This window comes from Onychostoma macrolepis, chromosome 05 (assembly GCF_012432095.1).
Source record: "Onychostoma macrolepis isolate SWU-2019 chromosome 05, ASM1243209v1, whole genome shotgun sequence".
NCBI lineage: Eukaryota > Metazoa > Chordata > Actinopteri > Cypriniformes > Cyprinidae > Onychostoma > Onychostoma macrolepis.
In genome coordinates, this window is record NC_081159.1 from 7,654,247 (window position 1) to 7,679,701 (window position 25,455).

General features: G+C 35.3%; 4 protein-coding genes across 6 annotated transcripts; 3 read left to right on the top strand and 1 right to left on the bottom strand.

Annotated features, from left to right (window-relative positions):
- The first annotated feature begins 128 nt into the window (after window positions 1-128).
- Window positions 129-6,508, top strand: emb (embigin). 3 transcript variants are annotated; one of them, XM_058775904.1, is made up of 10 exons: window positions 420-462; window positions 843-927; window positions 2,559-2,780; window positions 3,134-3,193; window positions 4,215-4,374; window positions 4,558-4,640; window positions 4,753-4,880; window positions 5,248-5,536; window positions 5,615-5,648; window positions 5,779-6,508. In XM_058775904.1, the coding sequence occupies exons 1-10, from the start codon at window positions 454-456 to the stop codon at window positions 5,840-5,842; spliced, it is 1,134 nt and encodes a 377-aa protein (XP_058631887.1). In that variant the 5' UTR covers window positions 420-453; the 3' UTR covers window positions 5,843-6,508. The 3 variants fall into 3 exon arrangements, with proteins under 3 accessions (XP_058631885.1, XP_058631887.1, XP_058631884.1); XM_058775901.1 differs by having other exon boundaries at window positions 4,215-4,404; window positions 5,779-6,506; XM_058775902.1 differs by lacking the exon at window positions 843-927 and having other exon boundaries at window positions 129-462; window positions 4,215-4,404; window positions 5,779-6,506.
- On the bottom strand, window positions 6,503-8,849 carry mrps30 (mitochondrial ribosomal protein S30). Its single transcript, XM_058775900.1, is given in 6 exon segments — window positions 6,503-6,821; window positions 6,979-7,155; window positions 7,646-7,751; window positions 7,929-8,041; window positions 8,044-8,073; window positions 8,195-8,849. Coding segments are annotated over 6 exon segments (1,254 nt in total). The 5' UTR covers window positions 8,757-8,849; the 3' UTR covers window positions 6,503-6,555.
- A 739-nt stretch (window positions 8,850-9,588) lies between these two features.
- Window positions 9,589-11,801, top strand: hint2 (histidine triad nucleotide binding protein 2). Its single transcript, XM_058775905.1, has 5 exons — window positions 9,589-9,769; window positions 9,921-10,058; window positions 10,239-10,343; window positions 10,433-10,505; window positions 11,428-11,801. Exons 1-5 carry the CDS (start codon window positions 9,656-9,658, stop codon window positions 11,517-11,519), a joined length of 522 nt encoding a protein of 173 aa, XP_058631888.1. The 5' UTR covers window positions 9,589-9,655; the 3' UTR covers window positions 11,520-11,801.
- A 147-nt stretch (window positions 11,802-11,948) lies between these two features.
- Window positions 11,949-24,627, top strand: LOC131540713 (long-chain-fatty-acid--CoA ligase ACSBG2-like). The gene is made up of 15 exons (XM_058775899.1): window positions 11,949-13,199; window positions 15,048-15,128; window positions 15,257-15,354; window positions 16,059-16,336; window positions 16,641-16,729; window positions 16,862-16,982; window positions 19,377-19,457; window positions 19,733-19,882; window positions 20,003-20,170; window positions 20,303-20,484; window positions 20,566-20,799; window positions 21,462-21,679; window positions 22,606-22,745; window positions 23,093-23,336; window positions 23,629-24,627. The coding sequence occupies exons 2-15, from the start codon at window positions 15,058-15,060 to the stop codon at window positions 23,703-23,705; spliced, it is 2,151 nt and encodes a 716-aa protein (XP_058631882.1). The 5' UTR covers window positions 11,949-13,199; window positions 15,048-15,057; the 3' UTR covers window positions 23,706-24,627.
- The last annotated feature ends 828 nt before the right edge of the window (window positions 24,628-25,455 follow it).

Below are 25,455 nucleotides of genomic sequence, written 5' to 3' on the forward strand. Positions count from 1 at the left end.
CCCTTTCGAGGAAGGTCTCTTCACTCGGCGGCCATATTTGCAACGCCTCCAGGCAGCTCTTACAAGACCGATCTTAATGAATGGGGGAATCCTGAAATCTCAAAAACTGCTTGCTGAACTCACAATTAAATTACATATGTCAAATCAGCAACAAAAATCTGAAATTAATTGCCCCATGAAAGTTGTTTCTTATGGTCAAATAGCGTTTAAAAAGCTTATTTTTCAGGCTAGACCAGCCAATGCGCATTCGGAGTCATAACGTGCTTACTGTGCATGTTTTCGGCTGCTCTAGTCAGGGCTGCGTTCAGCTCTGTCAAAACATTACAAAACGTTTTTTAAACAGAAACATTGGTTTATTGAACACCCTCTTCTGATGACGCAAGACAAGAGCTGCAACTATGGCAGCTGAGAAGGCCATTCTTTGTGTTCTTTTTGAAGAATTTTCGGAGCCTGATGAAATCGGTATGAATACGTGTTTAATACTGCAAAATACGCTCGATGTTACAGTCACTGCCCTTGCCGTCCATTCTTATGTAAAGCACTTAATTACCATTGTGTATGAAATTTAGTAGCCTATATAAATAAACTTGCCTTGCAATGAAGCTAAAAATATAAACAACTACATCATCATGTTGATATGCTATATTGTTACTATAAAACTCTTATGACAAACATGTCTTCTAATATCTTCAGTTGTTGCATATACCGAGCTGCAGCGGACACATTTGTAAACGACTTTACTTGGACCCATTGTGCGAGCTGTCTCTTTAATATGGCGTGGTTTATATACATGTTGCTGCTGATGAGAAAACATCTCAAATCCCGTTGCACACCATTTCCAGGAAACATGTCGTCCATCCCGGAAACCAGGTTTGGTCTTGAATGTGCCCCATGTTTCTATGGAAAATTGGCTCTTTCATTTAGAAGGTGGGACTATTCCTCCATATTGCACGTTACAGTTTCTCAAATTCATAAGTATAAGAGTGAACCGTCTTTGTATTTCTATAGTCTTCGTTTTAAATAAAACACTTACTAAAAAATATGAAATATTTTTGTTTACCTGCATGCCATGTGATCATTAATCAACATCAACAAATGTGATACTTAATTATTGAAATATTTATTTTAAAATCTCAGGGGTACTTAAAGCAAATATAGGCTATTTGGTGAATAAGGTTTAGATGAAAAAAAGTTTTGTAATGCCCACATTACATGTAACTAAGAAATAACGTGAATATGTGCATTGTAATTAGTTATAATTAATAATACATGGTTAAAAAAACTTACAGAGTAATAATTCAAATAAAAATGAATGTGTTCATCAATAGTTGATGCAATGAAACCCTTCTTAAACCTGAAATGATTTTTGTAAATCCAGTTAAATGCTGTCGCCACCTGACTAATGACTAGTCTATGTGTGAATGTCCACAAAACTGGACTATATATATATACATATATAATATGTATATAATCGGTAGGCTACTTTAAAAAATGAAAAAGATAAATTAGGGAGAATCAATGAATTATGAATAATTTATTGCTATTGTGTGAATAATATGTAATCATGTAATCCATAAAAAGGTAACTGTAGTCTGATTACGAGTATTTTAAAATGTAACTTACTCTAATTACAAGTATTTAATTTTTGGAATCTGATTACGTAATCCAGATTACATGTAATCAGTTACCACCAGCTCTGTATATATATATATATATATATATATATATATATATATATATATATACATATATATATATATATATATATATATATATATATATATATATATATATATATATATATATATATAGTAGTAATAATAATAATAATTATTATTATATCTCAGATTATGAATGTGGTTACAGTCTCTTATAAATTCTAGTTAAACTCTAAGCCTAAAACCTAAGCAGTGGCACTACATTTTATTGCATCACTATGGATTTTATACTTATAAATGTTTTTTGCCAACACAGTTTCATTTAAAATATTTATTCAAAAATACAGAATAAATATATGATTTTGAAATATATATATATATATATTGTCCCATAAAACAGTTGAACTACTGAGCTTCTTGTCTGTCAGGTGTTTACAATGAAATACTGACAAATTTACCTCTGTTTGAACCATGTGCTTACACAAAATAAATTAATAAATAAATAAATATTTGTTTCATGATATATGATATAATGTCAAGAAATGTTAAAAGAGGTAAAAGCATAACAGTGTAAATACAGAAACTCTTCAAACTGTCAGTTTGCAATTAATATTAAAGAAATGTAAGTAATACAATCCTCCAGTGCAGACTGCTTTTCTCAGCACCTGACCAGCACATAAAATAAATAAAAGGCTACACTTATAACTACATCCACATTTGTGAATACAGTGTATCCCACGCAGTTGAGGTGTGGATCTGAAGTTGTCAAACACTAAGTTGTGCCAGCACTGGTCACAGTACCTGCTCCATCTCAGTAGAGGGTGATGTTACAGGATTTCCAATCATTTGATCAGGCAGGTCTGTGGCCGCCTCCTGACACTCATGATTAATTTAAAACAGGAAGCTGCAAGCATACACCAGTCCTGCCAAGTCACCATGGCTGCAGTAGTGAAGGGAGGGGGAGTTGGTGTCTCTGGGGACCTGCTTCTGAAAAAGACGCACCAGAAGAGATGCCTCGCCCCAGCCACACACAGCACAGCTGCAGCCAAAGAGCTCTCTTCTCCATGGCTAGCGTCAGACATCTCATCTTACTTCTTCTCTACTGTGATGGGATGAACACTGGTATGTGCATGTCTGCTTTTTAGTGTAGTGTAACATTTATGAGGCCTTGTTGTTGTTGTTTTTACAAGCTTTGACATTATGACCTTGTTATCAGTTTGTCCCCAGATCTGTTGGTTTTTCCAGTGTTTCTAGGGGATTTTAATGTGATTGTAAAATCATTCCTTAGTGTTTTATTAAGCTGGGTTGGGGATTTTAAGTAATGCAACTTATTTATTTAACCTTGACTAGTGTCTTCTCTGTTGCAGAATGGTGAGTTGGTAGTGTTGTTTATTCAGTGTGGCATCATATGGCATGTCTTTTTTTTTTTCATTTTCAGTTTTTTTCCCTCCTTTTTATTTATTTTATTTTTTTAGAAACAACCCCTTCCCCACAGTCTGATCCTGTAATTACAACACGAAAAGCTGTATCCAAAGGTATGATTATCCTATCATACAGTATACTATTAGCCAGAACAAGTATGCATTTGACATCACTAGATTACATCAACAGTTCAACAGATATTTGTAAGCACACAAATGATACAATTATTACAGGAATGGTTGACCAAAAATAAAACAAAAAAAGTATTCACACTCAGGCCATCCAAGATGCAGATGAGTTTGTTTCTTCATCAGAACAGATTTGGAGAAATGATCATTATATAACTTGCTCACCAATGAATCCTCTGCAGTGAATGGGTGCCGTCAGAATGAGAGCCCAAACAGCTGATAAAAACATTACAATAATCCACAAATAATTGGCACGACTCCAGTCCATCAATTAACATCTTGTGAAGTGAAAAGTTGGATGTTTATAATCATCAAGATGTTTTGAACTTGAACTGTTGCTTCCAGCTAAAATATGAGTCCTCTATCCATTTTGCTTTCTCCGTTGAAAAAGGACTGTTTTCAAGCAAAAGCAGTCTAAAACAGATCTAAACAAATATGTCAGTGGATTTTGATGTGAGAGGACAACAGGAGATGGACTTTTCCACTGGAAGAAGCAATATTACGGATAGAGGAGTTGTATTTTTGGCAGAAGCGATGCCTGAATAATGGATTTGTTTCTTACAAACATGCAGCTTTCTGCTTCACAAGACATTAATTGATGGACTGAAGTCATGTGGATTACTTGTGGATTATTGTGATGTTTTTATCAGCTGTTTGGACTCTCATTCTGACGGCACCCATTCACTGCAGAGGATCCACTGATGAGCCAGTGAGGTAATGCTACATTTCTCCAAATCAGTTTTGATAAATCAATAAACTCATGTAAACCTTGGATGGCCTGAGGGTGAGTAAATGTTCAGCAAATGTTCATTTTTGGGTGCATTCTTTTAAAATGTGAATAATAAGATTAACAAAAATAGCTTCATTTACCAGAGACAATACATTGAATTGTACATAATTGCAGAGGTTTGGTTTGCTGATTGGGCTACAATTTCTTGGCATACAGGTCAAAATCAAGTCATTATTGAAGACCTTGCAATCCTGACACCCCAGTATATAGAACTTTTATGTAACCTAACTGATATACCAAATAACCCTCCGTACATTACTGGCTATTGGACTAAAGATGGACAAGAAATTGAAAACTCTGAAGAAACTGTAAATAGGTACAATGAACAGTATATCCTTAAAAAGACGTAAGTGGATGTCTATTTCAGAAAATAATCATGTGTCGTTTCTAATAACTGCAAAATAATGCAAATAAGACATGTTAAAGAAGTAAATAAGCAATTCAGTATTGCCAAACAATGACTTAACACTGATTTAAGCTGTTTTAACCTGCGTCACAGTTTCAGTATACAGGCCAGAGACTTGGGAAATTATTCCTGCATCTTCAGAGAAAATCGGGCACAAGTAACATTTGTTTTAGATGGTATGTTGTCATTTTTATGGACATTTTGTGTTGTTTGAAATGGTTTATACTACCATATTTATAATTTAGATTATGTTAACCTGATGTATTTTTCTCTTCCCCCCCCCCCAAGTTCCTGTAATAAAAGACAAAAGAGACAAGCCGGTAGTGAGTTACATTGGAGATTCAGTTGTACTGGAGTGTAAACTCAAACACACACCAAACACCTGGAACTGGTACAAGGCAAACAACACTGAAAAGGTGAAAAAGAACTGGGGAATTAACCTATTTTTTCAGCTAATATCATTTATATTTTCAAATTTTATTTCATTTACTGAAAATGATGGTAACACTTTATTTTAAGGTGTCCTTGTTACACATAATACATGTTCTTACTATTATAATAACAATAAATTCTGCATAATTACATGCAAGTAACCCTAAGACAAACCCTAACCCTATAGTAAGTACATGTAGTTAATTAATATTACTCAGTACTTAAATGTATAATTACACTGTAACAATGACACCTTAAAATAAAGTGTAACCAAAATTATTTGTAATAGATGTACTTAATATTTCATTATCAATGACAACACTGTTCATATCAGTGTTTTTCTCTTCACAGGGGCTCATCAATGTTACTGCAAACCCTCTGAACTACAAGATCTTTATTAATGGAAATGAAACCAAACTGACTGTACTGAATCTGACCGAAGAAGATTCTGGAAAGTACATATGCAGTGCTGAGTTTGATATCAAACCCAGTGAGTCTTATGTAGAGCTGAAGGTCTTGTCGTATACTGAGCCTCTCAAGCCCTTCATTGCTATAGTGGTTGAAGTCATTGTCCTTGTCACGCTGATTTTGCTTTGGGAAAAATGCAACAAGCCACAACATGACGACTTTTCTGCAGGAGGTACAGAAAACTTTAATGAATAATCTTTAAATAGAGCTGTCACCAATGAAAATTAACAAAGGATTTATCCATTTGCAGTGAATGATCTCTGCTCTGAACAAACCAGCAAACTGTAAGTGTGTTCAGATCAGTTTATATTATTTTAAAAGATTCACTGAATATATTTGGTAAAAATTTAAATAGTTACACTTGCTTGGAGATTTTTCAGACATTGGCAGTGATGGTGCTTGTTTTTGTTCTAGCACTCGTGATGAGAGCAATGGAGTGGAGAACAACACAGCAAGACAAAGAAAACTGGAGCGCTGAGGTTTTCATTTTAACAGACGAAAAAAAAAAAGAGTCTGCTTTAGAATCTTGTGGCTTGAATCAATGAAGTAACAAGCAATAAGGTTTTTGCCTAAACTAATTCAGTCACAGCAATATATGTAAACATATATATATATATACTGTATATTACATTCTCTAGATTGCATGTTTTCATAATCTTCAATATAGTGTTATTGTCAAGGTTTTAAGTGTTCACATGACCTTTTAGAAGTCAATTTAATAATAAAGGTCATCTAAAGAAAATACTTTTCTCAAGGCTTTATTAGAAGATTAAATCGCTTCATATATTTAAATTTCAAATTGCTCAATTCATACAGATCACTTTATGATACATTTTTGTACTTGTACTGTGTGACGTGTGAAAGCTTTTGGTTGCTTGGACTTTCAACTGAGGAACAGAGAGCAAACCTACAAAAATGTCTTCACTTGTATTCAAACATGAAGAAAAGTTTTATGGGTTTTGACTGACATGAGGGTGAGTAAATGACAATTTTAATTTATGGGGGAACTTTTCTTTTTTCTTTTAAATTCTTCAACAAACAATGTGTAATATTTTAATTTTCAGTTCTATTTTGGGCACTTAAATCCAAAACAAAAACAAATTTTTAAACTTAAATGAAGACAAAAATGACATGCAGCTCTATATATTATGTTTATTGACACATAGAACAATCATCATATTTCCAGAATTTTCAAAACTGTGGGTTGTTCAATAAAAACTGCAGCAACAGTTTAAGAACAGCATCGTTCAAGCCCACTATGTCTCCATCTGTGATTCTCTCATATAGCTGCATGCTTTCTGTGCCCCAGCATAAGTTCTTCCTGCTATTGTTGCTGTCAGCCCTTGGACTCAAAGCCAGAGTATTGAGCTGATAGCAGAAAAATGAGAAGAACTGCCCGTCTGTGATGACAGCCTGAGACACAAACGGCCTGCTCACATCCTCTTCACTCCAAAAGCCTGGGCAGATCAAAACATTTAGTTATTAAGGAAGCATGCATGAGCTGATTCATGTCAATGCCCAACAATTGTAAAAAAAAAAAAAATGGATCAACTCAATTGAAAAGTGATCTTAACCTGAGCTCAGGACAAATCCAAAGATTACAGAGACACCAACCTTGATACATAGCCTGCGCCCCTGTCCATGCAAACAAGCTGGCAATACTGTTAGCTCTCAATGACACCTCCGCCTGATCAGAGGAGCCTCTCTTGCTCATTCTGTCCCTGTGGAACCTGTCAGGGACCACGTGAAACTGTGTGTGACCATAGCAGCATGGATCTTCCAGTTTAGCACCTGTGGGGTAAAACAACACACACATACCGTCACGGATTTAAACTTTAAACTATAATACTATATATACACTATGTAATAAGCATAGCATATTTAATAATCAAATGACATTTAATTTCTAATAGTAAACACTTATTTTTCTACATAATAGTTAATTAGCCTAAATTTAAGTCCTTTACAGTTACAAAGTAACTTTCTCCAATAATACTGCAAATATCTGTTGCTTCATGGGATGTTTGAAGACACAAATCTGGGTCTTTTAACTAAAACTATTAAATTCAAATCAAAATAAAGCTGAAATAAACTAAGATGAAATTAAACGAAACGAAAATCAAAAGTATAAGTGTTGTCTCTGGAACTAAGATAAAATAAGTACAAGTACTAAAACTGAGATAAAAAATACAAATGCTAAAATTAAAAGTTACCAATGTATAATTCAAAGTATTATTAATAAACTAATATAATATATACTAAAACACTGGAACACACCAACCTATGAAGACGTTGTTGTCATACTGTCTCCTGAACAAGGGGAGCATGTCGGGAGCCAAAGTGACAACGGGAACTTCAGCAGAGATTTCTGCCTCAAGAGGAACAAACTGCAAGATATTACATCACTATTAAGCACATATCACACATTAAAGTGCTGCATGTCAACATCACCACAGACTTTTACATTGTAAAACAGTTGCATTTTATACTGTCTGCAGTCACGATTCAAATTATTTACACAAATTGTATTCATCATAAACATAATGTGAGGTACGGGCCCCTACCTCAGGAAGCTGCTGTGGGATCCTGATCTGACTGTGAGGTTTGTCATCAATCTGGAATCTCATGGGCTCGGTCCGTCCTCTCCTGTGGCCCTCTGGAATAGTCCTTTCTCCCGTAACCAGTAATAGTTGACTTGAGGGTCAAAATCTTCAAAAAGCACATAAAACCAGAAAACACATTATATACGGTAAACAATATAAAGAGAAGCCACATTACTGCACGAGAAACCTGCGTTGCAGTAAAGTGCAAACATGGAGGTCAAACCCACCTAAACTAGACAGACTCAGCACAGGGTTTTCTTTGGCCAGAAGGTTTTTCAGACCACACACCGCGTTCCTTAAAAACGGAGAGACGAGTTGCTCTTGCTCTTTATAGATGAAGGTCCTCCCTTTCTTCGCGTGCCAGTGCTCTTGTAGGATGGAGTTGCAGACTACAGCTCGCACCTCAGACAGCACAGACTCATCCACCACCGGCGCAGACTCCGCGTCGTACCTCTCGGGCAGACCACCGAGAAACGCCGTTTTGGTATAGTGCTGATACCATCTGTCCGCGTTGAGAGCAAATGTGTGTGGGTAAATCACGTACTTCTTGCGCTGAACGCGAGTGAGCGCGTGGATCTTCTCCTGCGCCGTGCAGGAGCGCAGCTGCTCGAAGAGCTCCGTGACCACGCGCCGCTTCGCCGACTTACTCTTCGCGGTGCGGGAGGGCAGAATGGGTGGATATAAACTCTGTACTGTGGAAGCTTCAACCTGGACATTTCTGTTACAGGCGAGACGTACTGACGCACTGGAGAGTAAAGGATGCAAGGGCAACCTGCTGCAGGACGCCATGTTTCTCTCACATGATCTTCAGAGTTCTTCTTCTGTCATTCAGCGTGTTTGTCTGCTGCCGTCTGCTGGAGCGGATGAGAGGAGAATAAGAGCAGTCGTCTGATGGTAAATGTGTGAATCTCTTATACACAGATCTTTAGCTAGTAAACCATTCTTTACAGAAATAAAAAATAATAAAGATAACTAAAATATAGCAATATAAACTTCTATTTTTGTAATAGCTATGAAACTATCTTGCTTTTGGCATTGTACTTATTCAGTTATACTGTGCTGTACATAAATGTATCAATAAAAGTATTCAGTGTTCAATACCTTTCTAACTTTTATGGGGAAATAAACTTGAATTTTCTAAATATACTGGATATTCTAAAAAGAATGAAAAGCTTAATTTTATTAAATAACAACTTTCATAAACGCATTAAAAAAACTGTCTACATAGAACGTTTTATAAACTCTTGAATAAGAAAGGTATAAAAACTTTTATATTTTTGTACGACGCTGTTCCCTTATTCTGATTTTTATCAGATTGATTGATGGATTGATTCATGTATGTATTTATTTATTGTATTTTTTTGTCTTTTTTCTGTATATTTGTATCCATCGTTGTATAATGTTCATTGTTCAATATGCATTTGAACGAAAATATGTTATGTTAATTCAATACACAAATTGTGAATTTCACGAAGATGTTAAGGGACACATCTCACCTCAAAATAATACAAAATAATTGTGAAACTAAAATATATATAATTAAGTTTTTTGTTTGTTTTTCAGTTATTCTGTACTTCAAAATCACTGAACTCTGAATAGCTTGGAGACTTTTATTTTGAGAAGCACATAACTTTTGAGAACCGGATGTAAACAAATCCTCCGCAGCAGCACGTGAGAGGTGCATTTCCATGGAATATGGACGCTGTTTGTCCTTAAACAGTGCAATGACAGCTCGCAGTATTTTACTAACCCGGCAGGTTTTGCCCCTTGGACATCATTTACGGCGTGTCTTACCTGTGAAGGTGTTTAATTCTCTCTTATGCACACGCTGTCAGAGTTTAAGTGCGGTCTGTGAATTTTGAAGTGCGCAGAAGACTTCATCAGCTGTGTACATGTTTTTGACATTTAGAAATGCTGTTTCTGAGGTTTTGCTTGTTTGCTTGTTTGTATCAGACCTTTTGCTCTTCCACGCGCGATGAGGTTCGCTTGGCACAGGAGGCCAGCAAGAAATACGGAAGACCTGAACCCACTATATTTTCTAAAATAATTGACAAAACTATCCCTGCAGCTATCATTTATGAGGATGACAAGGTAAGTAACAGACCACAAGCCTTTAGGAACTTTGCCTAATATATTGTTAAGTAACATATTGTGATTTATTTATCCTAATACAGATTTTTTTTCTTTCTTTTTGTAAAATTGAATAGTATGCATATCAGTTTGCATTATATATATATATATATATATATATATATATATATGTTGTTGCAGTGTCTAGCTTTCAGAGATGTAAATCCCCAGGCTCCTGTGCATTTCCTGGTTATTCCAAGGATTCCCATTCCCAGGATCAGTGAAGCACACGATGATGATGCATCGGTTTGTCTGTCCATATACATTTTATTAATTTCTAGTTTTAATAATTACAGAGGATGACACACCTCTAAGATCTTGACATTTTCCTCCAGCTCCTGGGTCATCTTTTGATAGTGGCCAAAAACATAGCAAAGAAAGAAGGACTGGGTGAAGGATACAGAGTTGGTGAGCAAAATATGCTTTGTTTGAAAATGGTTCATTTAAGCATCTATATCAGGGCTCCTCAAATCTGGACCTCGAGATCCACTTTCCTGCAGAGTTTAGCTGTAACCCTAATCAAACACACCTGAACATGCTAATCAATGTCTTCAGGATCATTAGAAAATCACAGACAGGTGAGTTTGATCAGGGTTGGAGCTAAACTCTGCAGTGGATTGGACCTCCAGGGTAAGATTTGAGGAACCCTGATCTATATAATCTTAACCCTGTAAAGCTTAGCATATAAAATAATAGTCAGAAAAAAATAGTGACTCAAATAGCATGATGTAGTAGAAGAATATGGAGCTCATAATCAAGGTGGAAAAAACACCTCACTAAGCAAAAATATGCAATTTTGTGCAGTTGCTGATATTTATTAGGCCAAAAAGTAAGCTGACATTTTGTTAGCTTGTAATGCAAATTAATGAGGTTTTTGTAACAGTCTAGCAGACTGCTTACATAAAATACATATAAATGTACATCAATGATGTATAGATAATCAAGTAAATCTAATTTCAGGCCAGTTAGTGTTTATTTTGAGATATTACTCACAAGTTATTCTTACATTTAATTTATAAAAAGTCATATGTAGACACGTACTGTATAAGGACCTAAAGGTCGACATTTTTACAATTATATTAAAAGGCCTTTACTTGCTAAAAAAGTATAAACTATCAGTCAGATGACTGTGGCATGTAGTAGATTGAGTACAAGTTTTGATAATGTTGATCATTTAAAGGCTGTAGAAATTTGTGTATAAAATATAATACAGTAGGCTTTATAGGGTTAATATCTGCAGTTTATTTAGTATAGTACACTATAGTATTAACATGTCATTAACTTTATAGAATGTATTATTTGCTTAATTATCTGTCATTGTTATTTACAGTCATTAATGATGGAAAAAATGGGGCACAGTCCGTGTATCACCTTCACATTCATGTTCTCGGAGGACGGCAAATGAAATGGCCTCCAGGATAGATGGGCCTTCTGTCAGAATAAAAGTAATGCTCTGCATTTTTGTAGGAGACAAGTATAACTGGTATACAAAATGGAAATTGTTTGGAAATTCCCAAAAAATGTTTGTCAAATAATGAAAAAGTGGGAACTATTTTCTACATTGAAATTAATTTTACTGGTTTTCAGTCTGTAGTTGATGTTAACAAGCTGTTGGGTAAACTGCACTTAACTGGGTTGGGTTACCTTTACACTTGTTTACTGTCATCACTGGGTAATAAAAAGCTTCTGGTGAGTTTTGCAAGATTCACAGGTTGATATGGGTTTTTTGCACAATGGATATTAAATGTTTGGCATATGCAAAAAATGTTCTGAAAATAAGGACAGGAAATATATAAATAGGTAGTTTAAGCACAATGGTTTTATTCATGAAATGCAAGCAGAACGAATTTCTTGCAAAGTATGTTCATATTATGAATGATTTAAAATATACAGCAGTTCCTTCTGCCCATGTTCCATGAATAAGGGCCCCTGTGTTTATACCATGAAGACACATTTCAGGACGTGCTGAAATAAAAACATGCAATCTGAAATCTTGTATTAGACCTGGTTTGGCCTCAGCTAAGGCCATCCTGTAGATCTATTAACCGGTGAAGGTGGTGTGATCGAGTGACCTTGATGGCCAGTAGGCTGGTTTCTATGGGTCAGTCATTAGTGTTTATATTAAGTGAACTTTCATCCTATTTGTTGAAACATCAGATGCATTTGTACAGGCAACACATCATGTCTGTGCTCACTAGAAGCAGAAATGTAATACAGAACAATAATAATCTTAATATTTTAAACAAACAACTTTGAGCCTTTCATAATTCAGTTTAATACATATTGAACCTAAATTTAACAAAACACATTGGGATTTCTGGACTCTAGTAAAAATATAATGGTTATTTTATTGAGCATATGTAATGTATTTTTATTAGATGAAGGTTGCAAAATGGAAAATGTCCTCAGTTGTCTTATCAATAATGAGTTTTGCTTTATCTTATCTGCTCGAATTTTTAGTAGAATCACAATCTCTTTCATACTATTGACTTTGTGACCTTGGAGCTTGCATAACAATCTTAATGAACAAAGTGTTGATGAATAAACAACACTTAATTTAACTTGCAATCTCTATATATGCAAACATGAATTAATGAATATTAATGCAGACATTTTTGCAGAAATGTCTTGCAAATTCCATACAATACAACTTGAGTATGAAGTTATTTTAGAACGCAAATTCTATTCAAATATCAACTGTAGAAAATTTACATGATGTTTACATTTTTTAAAAAAAATTCCGTATTAAGTCTGTGACAGATATTAATATCATAAGTTGTATGTGTATTTTAAAAAGAAAAACGTCAACAATACATTTCGTTGACAATTATATTTTTGTTTATATAAAAAGTATAAACTATATATTATAGTGCTGTGACGGTGAAATCGTTTGAATGTGAGCGCAGTATGAGGTCCTGTCACCTGCTCCACACCTCACGTGACACGATGGTAGGTTTGAATGGAACAGTAGACGCACAACGTTATTTCACCTGAGAAACGCATGTAGTACTGCGTAGGGCACACATCTGTTTCATTCACTCCTGCTTTGAAAACTACACGATTTCCAACAGCACTGACAGGGAAAAAAACCCGTTCGAACATGTAAGTCAACTTTTATCACTTTTTGGTAACATTAGTAGATAATACGTTTGCAAACTCATCATACGAATGACATTTCTGCTTGAGGTAAACCGTCAAAGTAAAACTGAAATATAATGATTGAAATATATTCCTGTTTCAATAGCCTAGTTGTCACAAGGTAGATTTTATTTAATTCTGTTTAATTATTTCCCCCCCCCCCATAAAGTACAAAGGTAGCCTATTTTTCAAATGTCTGGTTGAGGTTGAAAATCATAAATAGCTTAAATAAAATTCTAATGACATTATTTGTGGGCTGAAACTATGTTTTGTATGTTATTTGCCTTTACCTTTGTATGTTTTGTTTGTTATTTCATTCATTGTTTTTAGTTTCGTAATTGATTTCCATAGTGATTTACCCCATATAGTGTGACGATATGCCTACTGTATTTACGGTATATATTTTGTTTCTCTTTTCTCCTGCTTTGTTGTGGTCATGTGTCACTTTAAACATTATGAATATTACATTAGGCTATGCTATAGAAATTATAGAACTGCTGTAGTATGATTATTTTTATTTATTTTATTTTTTTTAACAAGCAAGTGCATTTCCAGATTTTTTTTTATGCATAATGTTTCGATTCAGTAGAACAACACCATGGTGTTTTGTGAAAAGCTGCCCATGTGAATAAATGAATGAATATTTAACCTGACACCTCAACTCCCACACCTTTAAATACAGATTAGGATCCAATTCCTTAAAACCATCAAATTATTTCACAAGATTACTGAGATTTCAGAGTTTTTTCTCATCTGTGGACAAGTTCAGTTGGACACAGATCGTGATGTGGCCACACTTGTGTTGTAATTATCATGAACTTTGTCCTTTTGCAATCTTAGTAGTCAAGTTATGAACTTCTCAAGGTATCAAGAACTTTCATTAATCTTCTTTAAATAAACTGTTATAGAATTGTAAAGCTTGAGTTCTTTTGAGTACACCTACTTTTTACATTGAGAGTGAATTTGCTCACTGGCCCAATATCGCAAAATATAAAAAATATGTCTTATAAAAATGCAGTGTCCATTCTATTCAACTTAAATGAATCGTTCACCCAAAGTGAAAATTCTGTCATCATCATTTACTCACCTTGAAGTTGTTACAAACCTGTATGAGTTTCTTTCAAGATATTTTGAAGAAAGTAGGTAACCAAGTAGTCGATGCCATCGACTTCCATTATATGGGTAAAAAAAGAACCCATTGAAGTCAATGGCTACCGTCAATTGTTTGGTTACCAATGTTCTTCAAAATATCTTCTTTTGTGCTCAGCAGAAGCTCATACAGGTTTGGAACAAGTGGAGCAGGACTTAAATGATGACAGAATTTTCATTTTTGGGTGTACCGTCCCTTCAAATGTCAGATGTGTTAATTACTTCCACATACTCTAGATGGCATACTTATACAAACTTCACAAATGCACATATTTTGTATGACTAAACCTTAGCAAACACATGTATTTCTCATGTTTAATCCTAGATGTGAAGATATGCACATTTGTACATTAGACTATTAAACGTAATACTGTCTTAATCTGAATTTCCTAATGTTGGTGAAAGGCTAGTCATTGACAGTAACCTCTCGTTTGCTGCTTTCATCATCTGGCACTCCTATCCTCTGGCACATATTGCTTAGTATTTTGCAAGAGTTGGGGTACATATAAAAGATAAATGACATTTTGAAACCACTAGTGTTAGAGTCTTTTGACTGAATAGAAGATATTAGACATTTATATTATATTTTTATTTATTGTGTTTGGTCACTACTTTGTGAACGCAAGATTTTGTAATAATATTTCATTTTGTTGTCATCTTAAGACTCTGTACAATGTCTGCTGATGAGTGTATATCACAGAGTGATTCCAAGGAAATTCCTGTCTCTGGAAATGATACTGAAGGGTATGTAGACTTGATCAATGAAAAATGTTACCTGATAATGTACTGTTTATTTGCTTTTTTTTTTTTTTTTTTAAACTGATGTATAAATTATGATATCATGTAATAAGTCTTGTTTGTCTTCTTGCTAGTTCTGTTAAAACTGAGGAATATCAGACCGTAGCACTCCATGACTCCAAAAACCAACCAAATGGGGATTGTTCATTCCCTGTCATGAAGAATAACACAGGTACAATCTTCACATGAATGTTCACAATGTGTTTGCATATTGAAAATGCAACTATTTAGCATGAATACTGAAGAGCATTCAGTGTGCATCGGTCATGTTCTTCTTGCTGACAAATATAAAAAATAGATTTTTCACAAAATGAAAAATCTATTCTTGTGAAAATGACAAATTATGATTTCTGAATGTCACTTTTGACTTTTTTCATTTTATTATTACAACCATTAAAAATTTGGCGCAAAAAAAAAAAATTATAAATTATTTTTTGAAATTGTAAATAAAGGTTATTGGAGTTTTTATTTTAACAAGAAAATACTACTTCGGTCTTTCTACTTCAAAATGTAATGTTTAATTTAATGTGATACTTGCTGTTACTTTGTAATATATTAACCCATACAAGTTAATAATAAAAACAGAATTTGTTCTGTCCTTTTTTTTTTTTTCCTTTATACATGTAAAACCTGATTGGTGAGAAACACATACCATATCCTGTCAGTAACCTGACCTGTTTCTGCGCTCTTGTAAAGCTGTCAGTTCCTGGGTGTTTTTCTGAGTGTGTGACAGGAGACGAGGGAAGCTGCCGGAATAGACTGATCTCTTCTTGCTTAGCATGCAGAAGCTTCATCTATAAATTTGCAATACCTTTCAGAAGCACTTGTAAAATATAATCATGTCTCCTGTGTGTCCCTGCTGTCCGGATCATAAAGGCGATGAACTGGCAATACCATTGACGACTGGAGATGTGCGTCTTGCTCAAGCCCAGGAGCTGTGGAGCACAGCCGGAGACAAGCCTGTCAAACTGAGGATGGAGACATCGGGACTTGGCTCAGAACCTCCGATGACGATCCATCAGATGTTCCTCGCTACAGTGCAGAAGTACGGAGACTATCCTGCCCTCCGTGCAAAGAAAGATGGAACTTGGGTCACTCTGACCTACAAGGAGTACTATCAACATGCAAGAGTGGCAGCCAAAAGCTTTCTGAAGGTTCGACTTCACATCTTTTCATCTTTAAAAATGAATTTCAAAAGCTTTTCAGAAATATTTTTTACAGTGTATGAAATGTATTGTTACTTGATACTTGATAGCTGTTTAATCAAGCTTGTTTGTTTTGGAAGTTCCTTTGAATGACATTTCCTATATCGTTTGTGAAATGATCAAACTATTGGCTCGAGGTTTTAAGGATTCAAAGCTTTTACATCTCTAGTTTCATTGCTGTACCAAAGTTTCAAACAGCTCTAGGTGGTGAATTGCTTTTGCATATTCAGTTATTGTGCTCTGTGTACTCTAGCTGGGCCTGGAGCGATTCCATGGTGTGGGTATTCTGGGCTTCAATTCTCCTGAATGGTTTATAGCCGACGTTGGATGTATCCTAGCAGGGTATTAACTGAGTATTCATTTATTCTGTTAAAAATTAATCTACATAAAGTTAGAGAATGAGGAAAAGAAGTTTTGATGGAATGTGGGATCTGATAGTCTAGTTTTCTGAATGCATACCTTGTTTTGTCACAGGGGACTGGCCACTGGAATCTACACCACTAACTCTCCAGAGGCCTGCCAGTATGTCGCTCATAACTGTGAAGCTAATGTTCTAGTTGTGGAAAACAACAAACAACTGATCAAAATCCTCCAGGTAGTTGAACAGCTTTCATTTAGTAGATGATTCATGCCATAGGTGATTCTTCCTAGAAAGACATTAACATGAGAAGTGATGCAATAAAAAAATTCCATAATTGCTATAGTACAGAGGTATTATAATAGTATTCTTTTAAAAACAAAAAGTGTATTAAAAGTTATGAGTCAAGTTCTTAAAAATAAAACAGATGGAGTTGGAAAGATATAAAAATTCAGCAAGAATGAAATAACTATGAACAATACAATTGCAACATTTATTAAACCTCACTGATGTTAGTCAGTGAAAAAGCTGCCAATAACCTTAATGTATTATTACAAAAATTAATTCATAATTAATTATATATATATATTAGTGCTGTCAAACTTTTAATCGATTAAACGAAAAAAATAAAAGTTTTTGTTCATATAATATATGTGTGTGTACTGTGTATGTTTATTATGTATATCTAAATACAAACACATGCATAATCACGATTAATCGTTTGACAGCACTAATATATACAGGTGCATCTCAATAAATTAGAATGTCATGGAAAAGTTCATTTATTTCAGTAATTCAACTCAAATTGTGAAACTCGTGTATTACATAAATTCAATGCACACAGACTGAAGTAGTTTAAGTCTTTGGTTGTTTTAATTGTGATGATTTTAATTGTGTTGGCTCACATTTAACAAAAACCCACCAATTCACTATCTCAACAAATTAGAATATGGTGACATGCCAATCAGCTAATCAACTCAAAACACCTGCAGGTCCTAGAGTCTGGAGGAAGGGTGGAGAAGCTCATAGCCCAAGTTGCTTGAAGTCCAGTGTTAAGTTTCCACAGTCTGAGATGATTTGGGGTGCAATGTCATCTGCTGGTGTTGGTCCATTGTGTTTTTGAAAACCCAAGTCACTGCACCCGTTTACCAAGAAATTTTGGAGCACTTCATGCTTCCTTCTGCTGACCAGCTTTTTGAAGATGCTGATTTCATTTTCCAGCAGGATTTGGCACCTGCCCACACTGCCAGAAGCACCAAAAGTTGGTTAAATGACCATGGTGTTGGTGTGCTTGACTGGCCAGCAAACTCACCAGACCTGAACCCCATCAAGAGGAAAATGAGAAACAAGAGACCAAAAAATGCAGATGAGCTGAAGGCCACTGTCAAAGAAACTTGGGCTTCCACACCACCTCAGCAGTGCCACAAACTGATCACCTCCATGCCACGCCGAATTGAGGCAGTAATTAAAGCAAAAGGAACCCGAACATACAGAAGGCCAACAATTCACTAAAAATGTTTTTTTTATTGGTCTTATGAAGTATTCTAATTTGTTGAGATAGTGAATTGGTGGGTTTTTGTTAAATGTGAGCCAAAATCATCACAATTAAAAGAACCAAAGACTTAAACTAGCCTACTTCAGTCTGTGTGCACTGAATTTATTTAATACACGAGTTTCACAATTTGAGTTGGATTACTGAAATAAATGAACTCTTCCACGACATTCTAATTTGAGATGCACATGTATATACACTCTTTGTATATATAAAAAAACAGCACACTACATACACAGTGTGCAGTTTTGTGTGTATGTAAGCAATAAGGTACGAGAGGCCGTGCTGTATCGTGAATAAATCACGGCTGAAGGGCGTTGTTAGGCACGACGTGAAGCGGAGTAAACAGCAAGAGAATGTTCCGAACCTGCCTCTCGTCTAATGGAGCTTAAATAAGAACAGAGCTCTTATCATCCGCTGTCATTTATTTTTTAAACACCATATATGATATTTTCTCACACACATACATCTGCTTATCTCTCAGCTTGAGAAAACTTTTGTTTTCCGTCTTTTAATTTTAAAACAGACCGATTCGCGGCACAGCGCGAGTTTGCAAGCTTCATTACAGTGTAAACTGATGGACACACAGAATCATACCTGAAACAGAAAACTAATAAATTCTGTAATATTCCCTCCTCACTTCGGAAACTGCAGTCTTTCACTCAGACGCGCGCCGCACACACATCAACACATCTCCGCATGAGAAGCGTTTATTTAGACGGGCGGGTTCTCAAAATTAAAGATGAAAGATGCAACATAACGCCAGCAGGGGTCACGCATGGTTCATTAAATAAATAACAGACAGTTAATTCTGCCGAAATGCATAATACATTAAACAGTTTTGATGCTATTGATTGTTTATGTTGCTAAGGGTGTTGCTCAGAACGGTTTGGTGAAGCGGTCATAGCCTTGCTGTACCGTGAATAAAACACAGCTGCCGACCAATCAGAATCGAGGAATGTAACTAACCGTTATATATATATATATATATATATATATGTGTGTGTGTGTGTGTGTATATATAAATTACTGAATCTTCTTATAAAATACTAATCAGTTTTCTTTCATTGTCCTCACAGGTCAGAGATCAGTTGCCACATTTGAAGGCTATTGTTCAGTACAAAGGTGAACTGGAGCAGAAGTTACCAAACGTTTATACGGTAAGTTTTTGCCAAATAATACAACAGAAATGGCTCCGAATGCCAAATGGGTGTACAAAACATGTACTGTACATGTAAGTAAATACAGATAATGCAGGTTCACTGCTAATTACAGATCAGTAATGTTTGTTCCCAAACAATGAAGTATCAGAATATACAAATTTTTTTCTCACAAAAAGCCAGTCAAGAAAAATGAATGTAAATAGCAAAATATTTCCAGTATGTCTAATACTATATATACTATATACAGTATTTACAATTTGATGTTCTCTCAGTGGGCGGAATTTATGAAGTTGGGAGCGAATGTCCCTGATTCTGAGCTGGATGTGTTGATAGACAGTCAAAAGGCCAACGAGTGCTGCACATTAATCTACACATCAGGCACCACAGGGAATCCCAAAGGGGTAATGCTCAGCCATGATAGTGTGAGTACCAATTAAAGTGTCACATAAAGCGAATAGTTCAGCACTTATGTCAATGCCAAATGTAATTAATCACATTTGATAAGTAGTGCTGTGCCTTATATTCATCCATCCTCTCTCCAGATCACTTGGACAGCCAGTGCAGCAGGTCGTATGATCAATCTGAAGATGGCTGAAGAGGAACTTGTGAGCTACTTGCCCTTGAGTCACGTGGCAGCCCAGGTCCAAGACATGTGGATCTGCATGAGGTTTGCCGGCATAACCAATTTTGCCGAGCCGGATGCCCTGAAGGTTAAAATGCTTCCACTATTTATTCTTGGAAAATATTTATTTTTCTAGATTTATATTAATTTGTTCAGCAGACACTTTTCTACAAATGAGGAAACACAACTTATTAACTATTATCTATTAAACTCACTGTAGGGCTCCCTGGCCAACACTTTGAGAGAGGTGCGTCCCACGAGCTTCTTGGGAGTTCCTCGAGTGTGGGAAAAAATGCAGGAAGCAATGAAAGCCGTTGGTGCAAAGTCGTCTGTCACCAAGAAGAAGATTGGAGACTGGGCCAAAGTGATCGGACTTAAAGCTAGCTATAATGCCATGAATGGGTGAGTTTGAAAAGTACCATGGATTAAATTATAAATTGAATCATCTAAGAGAATCTCACAGCTCATTTTATTTCTCTACAGCGATTCCTCAGTGCCGTGGGGCTTCACGTTGGCGAATGCCCTGGTTTTCAAGAACGTAAGAAAAGCTCTGGGTCTTGACCGCTGTAGGATTTGTTTCACAGGTGCAGCTCCAATCACCAAAGACACACTGGAGTACTTTATGAGCCTTTACATCCCCCTCTTTGAGTTGTACGGCATGAGCGAGAGCACTGGACCTCACACCATCTCCTGGGCTGAGGGTTATCGCATTATGAGGTCAGGGGCATGATGTGCTTTATGAATTATCACTCCTGCTGTATTTGACATTACATAGATGTTTTAAAGGATTTTTTTTTGTTGTTGTTATACTCACTTCACTTTAAAGAATAAAAAAATTTTTTTTAACAGAATTTTAACTTTTGGATGAACTGTTCCTTTAATTGACTAAAGGCATTGTTTGATCATTTTAGTTATAGTATCTTTTTCCATATGACAGAAAGTGCTGTACACAAAAATGCTGTGAAACTAAATCAGTAGTATGAATATAAATAGCAGTGTTAAAATAACTCTATAATACTTCACCTCGTCCGTCCTGCTACAGTACATATCGTTCACAATATTCAGACTTAATCAAAAGCCAAAACAAATAGAAAGTCTTTAGGCCAAAAGTGCAAGTGCACAGAGAGGATTTTAAAGAAAGTGGAAATTTATTTCACAGTACAGAAGCTGGAACAGAAAAAGTAAAAATCTCCCTTACTCTTCAAGCAGGACCTCCGAAATTGTTTGATACATTCCTCCAACATGTTTGTATTAATGTGATGAACTCTACTTGTGAACTTGACTTCAAACATCCACTTATTGGTTGAAAGTCATTGGTTACATTAGCAGTGTTTGCAGATGACAGTTGTATGTGACATTCATGTTTTGTTCTCTTACAGTTGTGGTAAGGTGTTGACCGGCTGCAAAACTAAATTAGACAAGCCAGATACTGATGGGACCGGTGAGATCTGTTTCTGGGGGAGGCATGTGTTTATGGGATACTTGAACATGCCAGAAAAGACTGAGGAGGCACTGGATGCAGATGGGTGGCTTCACTCAGGAGACCTGGGCAAACATGACAAAGATGACTTCTTGTTCATCACTGGCAGAATAAAAGGTAGAAATACAGGGTAGAAAATGTAGAATGGAGAGCTTCACATTTGTAAAATAAGAGTAAAACAATGTCCGCCAACTTTTTTTTTTAGCAAACTTGTTTCCGGAGGTATTTTTCTCACAGGGATTTAAATAAAGTCTGTTGAAGAGTTATACTTTCTGTACTCACTGGAAGCTCCTGACATCAAAACGAATTCCTTGTGTGTATAACCATACTTGGCAACAAAGCTCTTTCTGATTCAGATTCTGATAAGCAGTAAACCAAATCAACCAACTATGGGGTGAATCACAACATTACAAACTTTGACTTGAAGAAAAAAATGTATCTGACCAAAAGATGAAGGTGCAATATTGTGTACTTAAAGAAACAAACTACAATCCCATGGAATACTGCGAACCAAACATTCAGAATGAAAATTATGCATAATTGTAAAACTGCTGATTTAAAGTTGTTGATTATGTATATAGAAATAATATGTTTTTTTCAAAATATGTATACATGTACAAATACTTCAGTAGTTTGAGAGCATATGTCAATTTTAGTGCTTGATGGCAATGAGCAGGCACTAAAGAGCTCTTTTGGTACAATTGTGATTCTCTGATTGGTATAGATTTCTTTGCAGAATCATGGGTAATTGGTAGTTTTTCACCAGCCATTTAGCTGTTAAACACAATAATTTAAAAAAGTGTGGGCTAATGGCTTCAGCAAAACCATATACCATCAGTTAACAACCTTATATCTCACAATAGGTCTGTCTTCAAATGTTTATGAGTCAGTTCCCTTATGTGGAAAATGAATGGGATTGTTGCTTTCTCTGCCTTTGGATAACACCCATATTTCTGTGAGAAGAAAATAATTGAATTAAGATAAATGCATAAACATGTAAACATTTGTTTATACATTTGTATCTAATTATCTTATTCTTGCAGAATTAATCATTACTGCCGGTGGAGAAAATGTTGCACCTGTCCCTATTGAGGATGCCCTAAAAGAGGAGGTGTCAATCATCAGCAATATCATGCTGGTTGGAGATAAAAAGAAGTTTCTGTCTATGCTACTCACACTCAAGGTGAGTCTACATTTACTTAAAGGAATAGTTCACCAAAAAATGAAAATTCGCTGTAAAAGCACTCACCCTCAGGAGCTTGTTGAACAGATTTGGAGAAGTTTAGCATTGTACTTGAGGATAACAGAGCAAGAGACATAATGCTAAATTTCTCCAAACCTGTTCCAATGAAGAAACAACCTCACCAATACTTTTTTTAGCAAATTGGAATTTTTGTGTGAACTATTCTTTTAATGTGACCATTAAATGTGCACATTTTACCAAATGATACGTTCATACCATCAACTATCAATAAAATCTTTGCTGAAGCTCCATGTTTCAGAATGTTGTTAATTTTCTTTTATTTTTAGTGTAACATTGATGACAATGGAGAGCCCACAGATGAACTGACCCCATTAGCGGTGGAGTATTGTCGGCAGCACGGTGTAATTGCCAGCAAAGTTTCAGAAATCATTAACAAAAAAGAACCAGCCATTTACAAAGCCATCCAGGAGGGCATAGACCACGTTAATGCCAAAGCCACATCCAATGCTCAGAGAGTCCAGAAGTGGACCATCCTTCCACGAGACTTCTCCATATCTGGCGGTGAACTTGGTGAGTGTTATTTCTTCAGATAGAAAAGGATATAAAACAGAACAAGTTGTATTGACAAACTCTATGTAATACATAGATGTCCATGATTATTATATTTTTGTAAAGTACTGCAGAAGTACTTTTATCTGTCAGTGTGACAGACAACTACGAGAAGCATTTGTGTGAACATAACATACTGAACATATGTTTGCCTAACTGCTTTCCTAAACGCATGATTATAGTCAACTATGTAAACAGTCTGATGGATCTATTAGATGCGAATGTGAAGGTTTTTTTTGTTTGTTTTTCTCAGGTCCAACCATGAAGCTCAAAAGACCTGTCGTCAGTAAAATGTACGAAGAAGAAATAAACAAATTTTATGGTGAATAACAGAAGAACTGTGGGAATTAAATGGCTGACTACTCTGGGATCATATTCTTTCGCCTTTAATAAACAGTAATCTGTATTTTGCTCACTCCAGGGCTTCCAATGGACCGCACTATTATAACACAAGTCAAACTTTGGATCGTTTTATACCAATAGATTTATTACCTTCAGTACCACTTTATATTAAGTGGCCCTAACTACAGTGTATACTTACATCAAAATAAGTACAATGTACGTATTGCGTTCATATTGTATTGCAAAACACTTTTGCTGCTATTGATGTGAGATATGTGTAAGGTTAGGGACAGGTTTGGCGGTATGGATAGGTTTAAGGGTGGGTTAAGGTGTGAGGGATGGCTCAACAGTGTAATTATAAAGGTAATTACAGAAATTAATTACATACTTTTTTTTGTATATATATGTACAATGTAAAACATGTATGTACACAATAAATGCATTGTACCAAATAATTAATTTAAATGTAAGTACAAAGTAGTTAAGGCCACTTAATATAAAGTGGGACCATACCTTCTACAAAGTTTCAATGAATCAGTTTTTTATCTATCTATTGTCATTATAACTGGTTCTGTATATTCTGTACAATATATGAAATTGGACTTGATTGTGTGTAAGTTGTATTACTGTGCAATTACTGTGCATATTACTGTTAATATAAGATCTGTGATGAAGTCAGTTTGTCTGAATAGAAATAGGCTAAGACTGAGTCTCATGTGATCTGTACAGGTTAATACTGTTGCTTGCACACTGAGTATTGTTGGTTCTTCAAACAGTTACAGCCTAACTGTAAAGAAGCATGTGTGACAATTGTTTGTTCTCTTGCTGTTCAAATTTCACCCAGCACATTGAATATTTATGAGAGTGGAGATTATATGCTGGAATATATAAATAAATTATATTATTAGAACTCTATGAGTAAAGTATGCATTTGTTTGGCTCCTTTTATATATGACTACCTTATGGAATAAAATAAATAATAATAATTATTTAAAAAAAAAAAAAAAAACATTTTTGAGAGGTGTAAACTTTCAAAGGAGAAAATCTGAATTGTGAGATATAGAGACTTATTTCCTCAGAATTATTAATAATTATTAAACTCTATTGTTTAAGTATTTATTAGAATCTGTTTTGTTTCTTTTATGAATGTAGTTTTTTTTATCTACATTTCTGACTATGGGAGTGGCAATAGTGTGAGCAGGTGCAGGGAAACCTCCTGATAATATGTTCCTGTTTGTTCTCAAACAAAACAAAACATCTCTCTGATAAGGTACAACACTGCAGGCACACTGTTGTTTAAAGTATTGTTTATATCGTATTCCCGAACCAGTTTTGAGGTAATGCAGAAACACAAGCAAGAAACATCATCCCTTCATAAAAGCGTCTTCTTTTGTTCACTTTTTCAGACAGTTTCATTGAGACTGATCTGTTTTGTGTTCTGCATTACCAATTGTTGGAAGTTCTTTTATTGTAATTGAACATGTCTGGTTTTTCATGCAGCTGTAGAAGCCAATGAACTATAATTATTTAAAGTATTTCTTTTGACACAGATATGTGAAGTATGTGAAGTATAAGAGATTAGATTTTAGGATACACAATGACATCTAGGTGAAATTACAGCTCATTATTCTTTTTACTTTTACTCCTAACAACATCCAGCTGAAAAATGAATCGGCTTTAATCCCCCTCTTTCAAGCTTTCAAGGCTTGTACTATTCTGAACAATGTCTGAAACTTTG